This window comes from Acanthopagrus latus, chromosome 20 (genome assembly GCF_904848185.1).
Source record: "Acanthopagrus latus isolate v.2019 chromosome 20, fAcaLat1.1, whole genome shotgun sequence".
NCBI classification, from domain to species: domain Eukaryota; kingdom Metazoa; phylum Chordata; class Actinopteri; order Spariformes; family Sparidae; genus Acanthopagrus; species Acanthopagrus latus.
In genome coordinates, this window is record NC_051058.1 from 11177143 (window position 1) to 11192054 (window position 14912).

A 14912-nucleotide genomic window follows, 5' to 3' on the forward strand; every position below is an offset into this window, starting at 1 on the left:
AAAAAAAACTTATGATGACTGAAGCAGAGCTCTTAATGCAGAAATATGCAACAGTACAGAAACAAGTTGGTCCCTTTCTCAGGAGGGAGGTGGGGAACTCACCCGGGCGTATTTGGAGGAGTAGGGGTCCTCGAACAGAGCCCATATTCTGGGCTGCCAGGTTTTCCACCAGCCGGCTTTCCTCGCGTCCTCCTGCATGCACAATCTTTTCAAGTCCCCGTCCGCGCCGCCCAGTGCCGGGTCGTCGTCCGGCGCGTCCGGCTCCGGATTCTCGAAGCTGTCCAGTGCCTCCTCCGCATCCCGGTGCTGCCGGTAATTCATCCAGCAGCACGCCTCCACGTCCGTCTCATCGATGCCCCAGAAGGCCAGCTCCTCTTCGAACAGGGGGCCGCACACATCGTTGGGACAGTGCAACTTCCCGGTGCGGTAATAGTTGAGGATGAAGGAGAACACCGACGGGTGGCGGTCGAAGAAGAACTCGTCTAATTTGGGGTCATAGTCGAAGTTGCTGAACGCGTCCGGCTCGGTGAGCCACGACAGGCGGGTGCCGGGCAGCGTTTTTAGGGTGCTCCGGTAGGTCTCATGCCGCACCCCCCCGCAGTTTATCACGATTTTCTCGCTTTCCGACGGACAAGTCATGTCTGCGCTGTAACATGCTTTGTTGGACGACTTGTTCCCACCCTTGCGCCCTTTGAAAGAGGATACACACACCGAACTGAGCATAGAGGACCGGGGGGGAGGGAGAGGATGAGAGAAACCGAAGGGAGGAGGAGGAGGAGGAGGAGGGAGGAGTCTGAGGAGTCTGCGGGGAGAGAAAAAAAGGGCAGAAATTTCAGCAGAAGGGAGACATAGATGTTGGATTATCAACATTGCAACACATTAAAAACGGAAGAGCTGCACGCTCGGTGAGCAGCTGTGTTGTGCAGTTATTCACTTGATAATCAGCTGCTGGGGGGGGGGGGCAAAAAAATGACCTTGTGCAGGTGCAGTGGGTGACGGAGAGGGGAGGGGGGGAGGTGGGGGTGCATCAGACAGGCAGGCAAGTTTTTTTTTCCTTTTGACACACAGCATCCTGGCGCACAAAGACGCCTCCAACTTGTGTGTGAAAACAGGTGGCATTCATGAGTCAGCATCCACAAGGGAGGAGGAGAGAGGGGGTCCCAGCCCTACACCCTCACCCTCACCCTCACCCACCTCTCCTCCTCCAGCCAAAATTGCATGCTTCTCTCCCTCAAGAATCTCTACATTGATCCTGGTTGCATTGCAAATCCTCTCCCCTAATGAGGCCACTGCCAGACTTGCGGGCACCCCTCCCCAACCAGCTCCGTCCGCCCCCAAGAGGAAGAAGAAAACTAGGGATCCATCTCTTTTTCCTCCACTTTCTCTTCTTCTTTCCCCTTTTCCCTAAGAATGCCTCTCTGACGTAAGGTGGCGCAGCACCGTATGTGTGTGTGTGTTTGTGTGTGTGTGTGTTGTGTGTGTGTGTTAATTGCCTCCCGAGAGTGCAGTGTCCGTACTAATGTTAGATCTCCTCAATCAGCCTACACACACTGCTGCAGCCCCCTCCGACCGGCAGCCGAGACTCAATGCTATGCACAACCATGTCAATGCATCCCTCTGCCACCTCTCCCATGCACTGTGTGTGTCTACGTGTTTGTGTGCGCGCGTGTGTGTGTGTGTGTGTGTGTGTGTGTGTGTGTGTGTGTGTGTGTGTGTGTGTAAAGACATGTGGAAGGTTGAAGATGGGTGGGGGGTGGGGGGGGGGTTGGGCCATAAATCTGTTTTTTTCTTTTCCTTCACTGGAGGATCGAATAGGACAGAACAATGAGGAAAACAATGGGAGGGGAGAAAGAAGTGGATGCAGGAGCAGCTACAGTCTCTCTCCCCTGTTAATGGAAGAAGGGGGGTTGAGGAGATAGTGTGCATGGGGGGGGGGGCATCGAAAAAGGAGAGTGCACTATAAAAGTGAATGAATTCTGCTGCAGTAAAAAAAAAAAAGAAAGAAAAGAAAAAAGAAAAAAAGCCAGAGTTATTTGCTCTCCTTCTCCTTCTCCTGCTAGTGAGGTCAGATGATTCGCCCGCCAGGCTGCCCCCCCCATCAGGGAGGCTCACGACGCTTCAGTGAAAAAGAGTCGTGCGTTTTGCAGCCAGCAGCAGCCCATACATGCACCGCATCTATGTTGTTAACCTTTTTTTTCTGTCTCTCCCTCTCTCTCTATTCAAAGAAATGCACCACTCTCCTCCTCCCCCCTCCTTTCCCGGCTCTCACTGGCCCTCCCCCTCTCGCCTTCCCTCCTACTAGTATCTCTCTCTCTCTCTCTCCCTTTCACTTTCTCTCCCTCTCATGTTCCGCATAAAGGAGTCACATTTCATTGAACGAGGAGAATCAGGGCTTCATTTTCTTTCCTCCTCTTCCTCTCCTCTCGCAACACATTCCGGTTCCAGTGTCTCCCCACACCCTCCTTTCCCCTCTCTTCCTCTCTCCTTCCCCTCACTTCATTTTTACCCCAATGCATCATTCTCCCATTTCTCCTTCCTCCTGTCCCATTCTTTCCTGAAGTCCCCTCACTTTGGGTCAACTCTCTCTCTCTCTTCTTCTTCATCTTCTTTTTCTTCTCCTCTCTGACTTTTGCTTCCCTCCATGCAGGACACTGCAGTCTTCTTCTTTTTCCCCCTCTACTTGTTCCCTGTTCTCACTCTTGTTTGGGTACTTTTTTTTTCCAACCTTGCAGAAACAACTTTTTTGTTTGTGGAAAAGTTTGCCGTCTCTTTTTCTTCTTCAGATCTCCTATTGAGTTTAAGTTTCTGTGTTTTTTTCTGGTTTGATTTTGACTTTTCTGAGTATGTACTTTCGAGGATCCCGGGGAAAAAAAAGACTTAACACTACCACAAGGTAAGAGACTACTGAGACCAAGGCTATACTGCATGGTGTTATCCCAGTTTAGAAACAATACTGTGTGACAAAAACTGAAAAAAAAAAAAAAAGAAGAAGAAAGTGTCTTTAGAGCATTTTGCTGCAGGAGCATCAAATCTGCTTGCTTGACAAAAAAAAATCCTGCACTCCTGAGTTTGAGAGTTGTACTGCATCAATCCTCTGAAAGTAGTTCAGCCGGAATCTGTGCTGCAAAAATCAGTTTAATTCTCCTCACATCCCAAACTAAACAGTTTAGAAGTGAGGTCAGGTGGGGAGAGAGGAGAGTGTGAAGGGAGCCAGCCTTGTCCTGTGGGGCTGTCCAGCAGGACCCCGTTCCTGCTTTGGGATGGATTACACTTCAGCACCATGGACAGCGGCGCTTCACTCTCTCCCTCCTCTCTCCCCCGTCTCTACCCGGGACAAGATCTCCACTGACAGGACGCCAAACTTTCCAGAAGCAGCTCCTGTGATCTTGCCGATAAACTTTTTTCCTTTTCTTTCTTTCTTTGGCTTCACTTTGCAACTCTCACTTCTACCTCCCGGGCTTACTGGTGAACTGCTGAATATTTTATACACGGACAGCCACAAGTCTGTAACTGTGGTTAAGTGCTCTTTTTGTGCTCCCTCAGAGTCGCGTGTGGTGAGATTAATGATTTTTTTTTTTTTTTTTTTTTTTTTTAAGTATTATTTTATGCATCAAAGCAAATTTAGAGGTTAATTGCAACCCCGAAAACTAATTGGACATCTCAATCAGTTGGGGGCATGTTAGTTCAGGTCTCTCTAGTTGCATCTCAGGAGAGTGTCCGCAGTTTCAGGGTTTGAAATGGGGGGGAGAGGTAAGCACATCTCTTTAAGAGCCAGCCTTAGCAGAAAAAGAGTAGCAAAAAGGGGGGACAGCCAGCATGAGCAGGAGGCGAAGGAGGAGGAGGAGGGGGAGGGGGCTGAAGCTACAGAAGGTGAGGTGCAAAATGGAGGAAGATCCAGAGTACGCATGAGGAAGAGGCGAGAAAGCCGAGCGGAGAGTGGGGAAAAACAATCTCCACCACCACCTCTCTCTTCTCCCTCGCTGCAGCATTTCCTGCCTCGGCCACCATGTCCTGCGCCACCCTGCAACTACCGCCTCACCACTGCAACTCACACACGGGGAGGGAGGGAGGAGGAGGAGGAGGAGGAGGGAGCAGGGAGACGCATACTCTCACCTGGCTGCAACAAACCAGGCAGAGAAAAAAAGAGCAGAAACAAGGCTTTGTGATAACAAGAGGAGCCCATTTTTTTCCACGTTGGACTGATGGATCAGGAAAGCGATGGGAGAAGGGGAAAAAAAATGTGTGCACACCGCTCGCATACCAAGACTGCACTGACGCTAATATATATTAGCAGAAAACACTGCAGCAAGGGGGTGGGGGGGTGGGGGGAGGAAGGGCGCGCGGGATTATGGGATGCATTGACTGTGAGGTACCAGCAGCAGTAACCGGGGGGGAGGGGAGTGGAGTGAAACACAGGAGAGGAGAGGAGAGGAGAGGAGAGAGAGAGAGAGAGAGAGAGAGGAGAGAGAAGGCATTGGAGGAATTTGGAGGAGTGCTGACTATGCGGAACAGACCCTGGCAGAAAAAGCAAAAAACCTTTACCAATCACAGAGGAGGGGGGTGAGAGGGAGTGGGAGATGGAGAGGAGAGGATGGGAAGGCGAAGGGGGAAGAGAGGGGAGGAAAACACCTTGCAGTGGCTCAGGATAGCACCTGAACGGCTGCAAAGGTGTGTGTGCGTGTGCGTGCGTGTGTGTGTGTGTGTGTGTGTGTGCGAAAGAGTGGGGGGGGGGGGGTAGAGGAGTGATTAGGAGAGAGGAGGAGAGGAAGGAAAACAAGTGTAGGGATGTGATGGAGACATGCAGCTGAGCTCTGGAGGAGAAGATGAAGAAGGAGGAGGAGGAGGCGAGTGTGTAATGTATGTTTGTGTGTGTGTCTATGTGTGTGTGAGTGAGAGAGAGAGAGAGAGATAGCACGAATTACGTATGTGTTTCTGGTGCGCAGCCATTTTTTTCGCCCCCCACCCGCTACCTCATCAAAGGATGTAACCACAAGGCTTCACGCTGTTCCACCCATATCACCTCCCTCCCTGGCTCCTTTCCTCATTCCTCTCCCCCTCTCCTCTCCTCTCCTATCCTCTCCTCTCTCATGTGCTCCCCCAGTGTCGAGGAGACCCCAACAGGACAAATTGAGGCACTGCAGCAGCGCGTGGAAAAAAAAAAAAAAGAGGCACTGCGGTCACCTCCCCTTTTAGTGCGGTGTCACACCACACGCTGTCCTCGCCTCTCCTCACCCCTCCATCCCTTCCAAATTGTCATTGCACCTCCTGGCGTAACTCTGCCAGGATGAGAAAAAGACGAGCCAGATCAGGTGTGTGTGTGTGTGTGTGTGTGTGTGTGAGGAAAGAGGGAAGGTGGGCACGCGAGGAAGAGGAAGAATAACAATGAAAAGAGTATCATGAATGGAATCCAGAGAGAGAGAGAGAAAGAGAGAGGGGGAGGCCACGCAGTAGTCGCTCTGAGACAAGAGGAAGGGGGAGGGTGGCGAAGGGTGGGGAGGGGAGGGGGATATTTCTCATCATAATAAAGCTCACCAGCGGCCAATTCCCAAAACATGAATTAAATAGCCAATCAATTAAGCAAGCAGGGAGGAAATGGCCAATCTACCAGAGGCAGCTCCCTCCGCTCAGCAACACCAGCGTGGAGATCTCCGGGGGGCTGACCAATCCACACACACTGCAGCAACAACACCCCCTCTGGTGTGTGTGTGGGGGGGGGGGTCTTAAGCCTCGTGCATATTGGACAAGCACCCCCCACCCTTGGAAGCTGCTGCTTCTGCTCCATCCTACTTTTTTTATGAGAATCATGTGCTCCCTTGCTTCTTTCTCTCCTTTTAGCCGGCCGGAGATGATTAATACATTAGGCCATTTTCAGGAATAGTCTGGCAGAAATGAAGCCTGTAACTGAGCTGTGAGAGCTTAGCTTCATTCACCACAGGAGAGATAAATGATGAGAATGTAATATTTTTATTTATTTATTTATTTTCTTTTTTGAGGATAGACGTGATGGAGGGAGAGGTAGCAAGGGAGAGGTCAGAATGCTAAAATCCTAAAACAGCACTGTCAGGTAGGAAGAAGAGGAGGAGGAGGAAGGGTTAGAGAGAGAAAAGCCATGGGATAGTGTGTCATGTCGGGAAAGGAACTCTATTTTTGGACGTGGATAAATCTGAGCTAATATCCCTCAGTATTTTGCATCAGAAGCAAATAGCTTTAACCTCCACACACACACACACACACACACACATCTCCCCGACTCTCTCTGAGGTCATCTAAACCTGTCTGCTCCTAATTAATGACGCGGGCCCCTTCCTGCATGATTAGGACCATTACGACCCGGCGGCACTGTGGGACCAGACCAGACAGGACGGGGAGGTAACGAGGTATTACCACACCTGACGCCTGACCTGTGAACTGCAGCCGGCGATTATACCGAGGGAGGAGCAAAGGGAGGGTCGCGGATTAGAGCCTCGGCGGGTGGAGGAATGAAAGGTGAAGCCTCAAGGTCAAAGAAAACTGCGAGAGAGGAAAAAAAAATAGACGGAGGATGGAGGGAAAGCTCCCAGCTGCTGAGATGAGGGAGAGAGAGATCACGGTCAAAGAGGGAGGAAGGGTTCAGATGCAAGAAAACACACAAACACACACACACACACACCCTGGACACGACAGATGCGTAATTCAATCACAGCCTTGAAATAGATTTAGTCCCCCCCTTCGCTCAAACAGCAGCGCCCTCCTTTTTTGTGAGCCCCATCACCTCTCTACCAATCATGTCCACTGACAGCACGCCACCATCCCTTCTTTTTTTTTTTTTTTTGCTAAAATCGAAGGGGTGTTTTCTGGGTTACCCTCGATCTAAAAATAGCGGCGGCTGTAGATTTATAATGCAAAATTGAGGGGGAAGGATGAAGGGAAGAGAGTTCCCAAAGGTGGGGGTGGGGGTGGAGACGAGGAGCACGCCGGAGCCACACTGGATGGCAGGAAGAGGAAGAGGAAGAGAAGTGAAGGAAGAAGAGGCGTTATGAAACTGGAGACTTTGTGTGTGTGTGTGTGTGTGTGTGTGTGTGTGTGTGTGTGTGTGTGTGTGTGTGTGTGTGATGCAGCGGAATGCAGGTGGGGGCAAGTGGACAGAGAAGGAGAAAGAAGAAGAAGAAGAAGAAGAAGAAGAAGAAGAAGGAGAGGGCCACGTCAAGACATTTTAGACTTCCTGGATGAGATATCTGTGAGGCTGTGTCCTTCCTGTGGTTACGCTCCAGTGCCATCTTCCTCACACCTCCTCTTGTGTGTATGTGTGTGTGTGTGTGTGTGTGTGTGTTTGTGTGTCAGCCCTCTCACCCTCTTCCTCTTTTACCAAACCTCCATTTCAGGCCCTGACACACACACACACACTGAGAGAGGGAGAGAGAGAGAGAGAAGGAGAGAGAGAGAGAGAGAAGGAGAGAGAGAGAGAGGGCACATGCAAGTGAAACAAAAGCATGCGTAAAAAAAGCAAGCACAGAGCAATCACACACACCCACAGGGAAACTCGTGCAGACAGACACGAAATGATGCCGAGAGGAATGCGCACACACACACACACACACACACACACACACACACACACACACACCACTCAGAGGCATGAAACTGCTCTGATCCAGCGGTGTGTGTGTGTGTGTGTGTGTGTGTGTGTGTGTGTGTGTGGATGGATGGAGGGGGAAACACCCACCATTCGCGCAACGAACGAGGCAGTGCTCGAGATTTTAACCGAGAAAGACGAGCTGTTTCTGTGGAGAAATCAGGTCCGTGCGGCTGACATCAGGATGCCACGAGAGACAAAAAAAAAATCACCGCCGAGAGGTTGAATTTTCACACGATCCCTTGAGGACAGAGCGATCCGATAGACAGGACGGGCTGAAAAATGGCAGTTAATGTGGATTTAAACGATACTTGTTGAATGCAGGCTAGACGCCGTGTTAATATCCTCCCCCTCCTCTCCCCTCCTCTCCTCTCCTCTCTCCATTCTCTGTATCCTCTCTTGTTTTAGAGCTGCCCAGTAGATGCCCTGCTATTAAGACGGGGCTTAAAAAACGCAGAAGAAAGGAAAGAAAGACACTAAAACACACATACAGACAGAGAGAGAGAGAGATAGACACGGTTTCATACTCACTTGCTTTCGGTTCAGGCTCGTTTCGGGCGCGTGCAGAAACACGCACATGAAGCTGATTTTGTGTTGTTGTTCTTTTTGTGTTAAAGAAGAAGAAGAAGAAGAAAAGGGGAGATCAAATCAAAATGGGCAGTTCTTGCTCTTTTTTTTCTCTCTTCTGTTTTTTTGCCAGAGAGTATATCCAGTGTTTGTCTCGCAGGCACTCACAGGCTGACGCGATTTGTAAGAAATGAGAATGGGATTGCGCGCGTCTGTTGCTGGAAATCACGTTTTTTTTTCTTCTTCCTTTTTTCTTTTTTTTTCTTCTCTTTTTTTTTTTTAAAGACACGCTGCTATTGCCCAATGTGACTTATAGCTGTGTGGTCATGCTGATGATGGCAAGTGGACCAGTCTTTTTTTTTTTTTCGGATGAGCAAAATGAAGCAGAAGTCCCCCAAGAAAAGCTGCCTTGTTGTTGTTGTTGTGTTGTAATTTTGTTGTTGTTGTTTCCTCTCCCACCTCTTTGTTATTGCCAAAAATAATTGCCAGCCTTTGTCACAGTGTCTCTCTCTCTCTCTCTCCCTCTCTCTTTCTCTCCCCCTCTCTCTACGCTTCCAGGCGCAGGGCGCAGCTACCCATTCAGCTCCTTCTCCTTCCTCCCTCGTCTCCCACCTCTTTGCCAAAAAAAAGGTTTTCAATGGAGACGCAGCTCTTGTAGACACCTCTCTCTTTTTTCTTTGCCTTTCCCTCTCTCTGTGGCGCGCGCGCGTGTGTGCCTCTCTCTGTTCCCTTTTGGAGGAGCGTCACCTTCTGCACTATTTTTTTTTTTCTCCTCAGACGATACATGTGGGCGGATTAGAGAACAAGACAGAGAGAGAGAGAGAGGGGTGGGAGGACCCCGGTGAATACAGAGGCTAATTTTCTCATATGGCTGCTGAACTTCATAAATACATATGCTGCTGGTGGAGGTGGAGGTGGGGGTGCAACGCGCGCACGGCGGAGCTATAAGAGGAGCGATTGTGTTGTGTATTTATTGCCATTTGTTTAAATGGCGCTTTCTCTTTTTTCTTCTCCCCCCCTTCCCTCGATCCAGCCAACCATCCATCCTTCCTCCTCTTCTTCTTCTTCTTCTTTTTCTTCTTTCCCACTTAGCCCACATTGCTCACACATGCTCACTCTGCTGGACGGACGCACAAACACCATTTTGTCTACAGGTCTCCCAGCTTTGACTCTGTGGTGCTTGGCTGACATCAGCAGTCATGTGGTAAGCAGGGAAGCAGGTGGGTTACATGATGGAGTGAGGAGTAACGTGTTCTGTGATAATAATAATGATGATGATGATGATGATGATGATGATGATGATGATGATGAAGAGAGGAGGAACAGACACTGTTTTGCCAAAGCCGTCTGAGAAAAATGCCACCGTGTCAGTGAAATCCCTCAAATAAAACCAGAATATAAAAGATAGATTATCTCAGCCTGTAGGTGTCAAGGGGCTCCTGTGACAATAAAATAAAATTTAAAAAAAAAAAAAAAAACACGGGCTTGTTATTCGGACATCACAGTTACTGTCAGTGCACTTATCGACAGGAAACCCCATCGAACCTCGCCTCATGAAAATTACAACAGCAGTGAAAGGGCAAAAAGGCCATTGCTTAGGTGCTGCTAGCATTTTTCCTTTGACCACTAAATGTTCTTGTAAAAGCAAAGTGCAGATAGACGGAGCAGAGATGAGTAAAAGGAGAGACAATGAGATGGCAGTTTTTGTTTGTTTTGGGTTTTTTTTTTTCGAAAAGAGCTTCTATAATCAGTTCAGAAGCGATTTTGGTGGTTTGAAAGCTGTTTAATAGGGAGAATTTGACCAATTTTCAAAAGCAAAGGTGAATAAAAGCTACGTTAACATCTACAGTGGCTTCAGACTGAGGAAAAAAACATGTGAACAAGCCCCAGAAAACACTGAGCCACTGCCCCTTCCTTTACAAGGACTGCCAGAACTCGTAAAAACACTTAATTTCTTCTGTGGGCCATTATCCGTCAATAATTCTGGCAGATACAAAATCTGGGAAATTGTGTCGGCTGGGAGACTGTGTTGTGACAGACCACAGAAAAAGGAGGTGAGCTGTCAGATACAGAGAAGTGAGAACATTATGCCCAATAACGAGGAGGAGCGCAAAGGAAGCTTGAATTGGCAGCTATTCTGGATCGCACATCAGTCTGCAAGACAATAAATGAATGTTGTATTCAACATTTAGAAACCAAGTCATACCTCGTGTGGCTCCCGACCAATATCTCCACCAAGAGCTGTTTTCTGCACCCTGAGGAAACACTGCCAAACTATTCTGCACTATATCACTCCTTGTTCCTTTACAACCCCGCCACCCAACCCCAGCACCGTTAAGGTTTGGTCAAACACAAGAATTATACTGGTACTCAACACCATGTTACATAATTCAAGCTGTCAAAACAGTAGTCTGAGCCCTTTTAGCCAAGTCTTTATTCAGTATCTATAGAATTTATCAAAGCATTTGTTTGTGACACTGTGATATCGCCGCGTTTGTGTTGTCCTGAGAATATCATAAGAAATGTTGGATGAGGGCAGTTGAAACTGACCAATCACATTTTTGTGTTGTCATAGGACAGCAACTTGGGGAAAAACACACATGGGAGAAGTTAGGGTGTGTCTGAACCCAAACCATGTTTTCCTAAACATAACCAAGTACTTTTCTGGCTTAAACTGAACAAAACATTAACAGAAACGTGAAAAGAAATGTAATATTACAAGAAACAAGGAACAACACCAACACAGTGTTTATCAGATCCACCATAAAACAATAAGACACAGCATCTACAGCCATGCTAGCAGCTGTGCCACGGCAATGCAATACTGAGGGCTTAATGCTAACATCTGTAGTATCTGTGTGTTTCCTACACATCTTAGGTTACTAATTGTTTCTCCTCATGTGAGTTAAAAATGCAGATAGAGTGGGTTCACAGCTCCAGGGGTCAGAGTGGTAAGCAGGCGGCAGGCCATGATAAAGTACTAAACCTCAGGTTGACCCCCATGCCAAATGGTGGGAGATGCTTAAATGTTTATGTTCCCGTAGAAGAGCAGGGAACCCACTTGGGTCATTTTGGGAACAAGACATGAAGTTGAATGCAGCCAAGTTAGATGAGATTACGAGGGAGACAGGTCAACTCCTCTTTTAGTCCATTGGATAATTTACCAAAGTGACCAATTAGGAGAAGTGGGTGTGTGCTGGAAAGGGACTCTAAAAACCCTCGCACAGGAAGAGAAAGGGAGGGGTGGCATTTGGTAAAATTCCTAAGATCGAAGGCGTAGGAGTTGTGATAGGGCAGAGGGCAAAAACATTTGGCATTACTTTGCCCTAGATCGGAGAACATCAGATGTGGAGCCACACTCTGCTCAGACGTTCGGCTAACCGAAGTTTGTCTTAATAAAGATTGCTCTATCATTCCACCCAGCCTTGCCTCCGCAGAACTCTTTTATCAACATACTACATGCTGATACTTTTGAGGAAGACAGCCCAGAAACTACACATCAACAAGCTAACAAGCTCACAGTAACAATGCTGTGTCTAGCCAGTAAAATATAACCAGGATCCCCATCTTAGTTTAGTATGTTAGCATGCTAACATCTGAAAATTAGCACTAACATGCAGCTAACGCTATGACATAATAATGCCAGAAGATCAGACAGTCGCCAAAAGTATTAGAATTTACTATCATTTGGCCGTGAATATTGGTAACCCATCCAATAGTTGTTGATCTTTCAATCTGTACCAAAGTCAGCCTCCTGATGGTGCTATAGTGGCCAGAGCCACACTGCTAGCGTGGTTTAAAAACAAATGAGCTATGAATCGATGTAGATAGAACTCCATGTCACATCCCATTTCATTACACTAATTCCATTTCAAAGCTCTGTAAGCATCATCTGATAATTAAATTCATGAACAGCACTTAAATGTTCATCTGGCAATGTCCAATAAGTGGATCAATCCCCTCCTGAAGGCAAGATTCAGAGCGCCAATCTTAGAGCGAACGCACCCTCAGCATCTGCAGACCAGACCAGACGAGATGAGCAGGAAGCCGCGCACAGAAAGTAGCTGACAGTGTTTCTTCATCAACCTGCATAAATACTGAATGTCCAACTTTGTTCATCCTAAGAGTGGGCATTAGCCAACACAGACACATCCACAGCCGGTCTCTCAGCGGCAGCATGCTGCAGCTCATGCATAAGGAAGCAGTGAGCAGCCGACCTGAGGAGACGTTGTGTGGTCACAAGAAAAATCCTCAATCTTCAACCGAGGAAACAGCAGATCCCTGGTGATGATGTCCATTATTTCCAGTAAATGTCAGCGTTCCACAACACCAGACATTGTGCGTGTTATACAGATTAAACAAACAGCCTATACTGTTGGGTAAATGCAAAGGTTCGCTGGCCTTGAGGACGCAAAGACTTGACTGACACTGAGAAACTGGTGGTTCAATAATCTGCACTGACGTCGTCCATCACTAAATGAAAAACAGTGTCCGCTGACTTGGTGGACAGAAATGAAAAACACTACGTCAAAGATTAATCTTCAGGTCTTAAATTTATCTTGTGTTCAGAGGAAAGCGTTCGGATATAAAACTGGTTTTGGTGCAAACCAAGACGCACAGATCAAATATTTCGCAGCGCTGTGTGTGTAAAAACAAACCACAGACCACACAACGAATGTCAATACTGACTCTAATCACTCTGGAAGCAGTAGTATGGAAGACCGTGAGCTAGGTTTTTATTGAATTATGCAGTAAGTGCCATGTTAGCAGAAGCGGTAATGCCTCCAGTCCCATCATGAGATTTGCTCAACCAGTGGACGCAGCCCTGATTACAGCCATGTTATTTCCAGCTCTGCAGTCATCAGAAGGAAAAATTCCAGCAAACTATTCTGCAAAGAGGCCCTCAATTTCTAATCTGGTATCTAATTACCTAATTAATGAATTCATTTTTAAAGACATAAGTACTGTAATACTGTTAGCATGTAACCGAAGCCTTGATCATCTGTTCCCCGAGCCTCGCTGAGACCAGAGTTTTAAGCAAACAGTATGAAAACAGCAGCTCTGACAGACAGCTGTACATGGTGTTCTTTCCTGCAGGTATCGCATACGATCATGGCACAGACCTGAAGAGTCATTCCGTAAGGCACTACAGGAAGCGCGTGGCCAAGATGAGACCGAATCACGTTTTGGGCTCATTTGAGCAGAAATGAAATTAGCCATCGATCTGTAATTGAATAGACGTGCTCTGCGTGATCTGCTCCGCCCGCCTGTGAGCCATCACATCGTGGAGCCATGCAGGCAGCACCAGGACGGATGGCACAGCGGATGAATGATGACTGCAATGCTCTGTGGGTTAATACATTCTGTGTAATTTCTCAGAAATCACGTCTTTACAATAAAACCACATTTGTGATAAAAGTGCTCTTGAGTGATGAGTCTTTTTTTTTTTTTTTTTCTGAAGGTCACAATTTGAAGTGTTTGATTACTGTGTTCTGCATCCTGGTTTCCTGGAAATTTGACACCTGTTAAGGTGAATGACAGCATAACTGCATTTGGGACAAAAGATCATCTCATCCAAACTGGAAACACAGTGTGTTTTTAGCTTTTTGGCTGTAACCGATCAGCTCTTAATGCAGCATCAAGGTCAGATAACCATTACAAAAGCTGTGGCAGATTAAAGAAACGTTATTGCATCAAAAGTTTAGATGTGTTGTTACAGGATAAGTATACCCGAAAAATTAAAACTGAGTCATTCTTTCTCAAGTTAGATTTACAAGATAGATAGATAGGTAGATAGGTACATGTAGATAGATAGATGAGTGAGTAATGAGTGTTTAAGGGAGTGTTATCTGGTGTGTGGACTCTGTTCTTCTATGTATATGTCTAGATCCCCCGGAGATGTTACGCTGGTGTCATATCCTGATAACAGCCATGATCAGTTGTGGGCTCTCAGGATGCCTCTCAGCAATACATTTGCTATAGAGGCCACAGCAACCGGTCTGTACCTTCTTCTCATAAAAAAAAAACCCAGACTGTGCTGCGTGATGAGTCTCTTCTTTTAAGCCTCTGTCCTTAAATGGCAGCCATTAGCTTTCATTATTCATAAGTGTTGCACGCGCCCACACTCTAACTTGTTCTTTCAGGTTAAGATCTGTACAAAATGGCCTCCAAAAGGAGAACACTCGCAGAACAAGCGTCACCGCATTCCTTCTCTGAATTTAATCATTTCAGCTGATTCCGATTTTGAGATCAGTTGCTGACTTTTAGTTTGCCAATCATTTCTAGATTCCCAGTAGAGAAACAGCTATCATACCTCTTGCAGGACCTGGCTGCTGTTAAACTCTTTATCATTTAAACCTGGATAAAGTTGTGAATGTTTAAATATTTCCATACAGTTGAGGAAAAGGTTTGTAGTTTGGTTTGGTTAGGTTTGCATTTGTTCTATTTATCAATTACTTATTTAAACAGAGTATCAATCACCTTTGGCTAATTGATTCAATTATTTTTCCAATTAATATTTTTTCAATTTAGTTAAATGACACAATCTCTCCACGCACCTCCCCGGTTGGTGATCGCTGGTCTACCATACAACAAAGCTTCTTGCTTTGTGATTAGCTTTATCATACTTACTATGAGGTGTATACCTTTAAATCTTTAACCTCTATGAGAAGACATTACATAGGTTTACAGCAGAGGAATCATCTCTGCTGTTCCCGCACACTACAGTCATAAC

The 14912-nt window shown here is 46.9% G+C and overlaps 1 protein-coding gene across 6 annotated transcripts in view; it reads right to left on the bottom strand.

Moving 5' to 3' along the window:
• kcnc3b (potassium voltage-gated channel, Shaw-related subfamily, member 3b) overlaps positions 1 to 9498 on the bottom strand; it is a 52700-nt gene extending 43202 nt beyond the window's left edge. For 4 of the 6 annotated variants that reach the window (XM_037080599.1, XM_037080597.1, XM_037080598.1 and 1 more), the window contains exons 1-2: positions 8144 to 9497; positions 103 to 802 (exon numbers count right to left, since the gene is read on the bottom strand). In XM_037080599.1, coding sequence (XP_036936494.1) covers positions 103 to 723 — 621 coding nt within the window. In that variant the 5' untranslated portion in view covers positions 724 to 802; positions 8144 to 9497. Of the gene's footprint in view, positions 1 to 102; positions 803 to 8143 lie in introns of all 6 variants that reach the window. The other 2 variants (XM_037080596.1, XM_037080600.1) reach the window with 2 other exon arrangements.
• Between the last annotated feature and the right edge of the window lie 5414 nt (positions 9499 to 14912).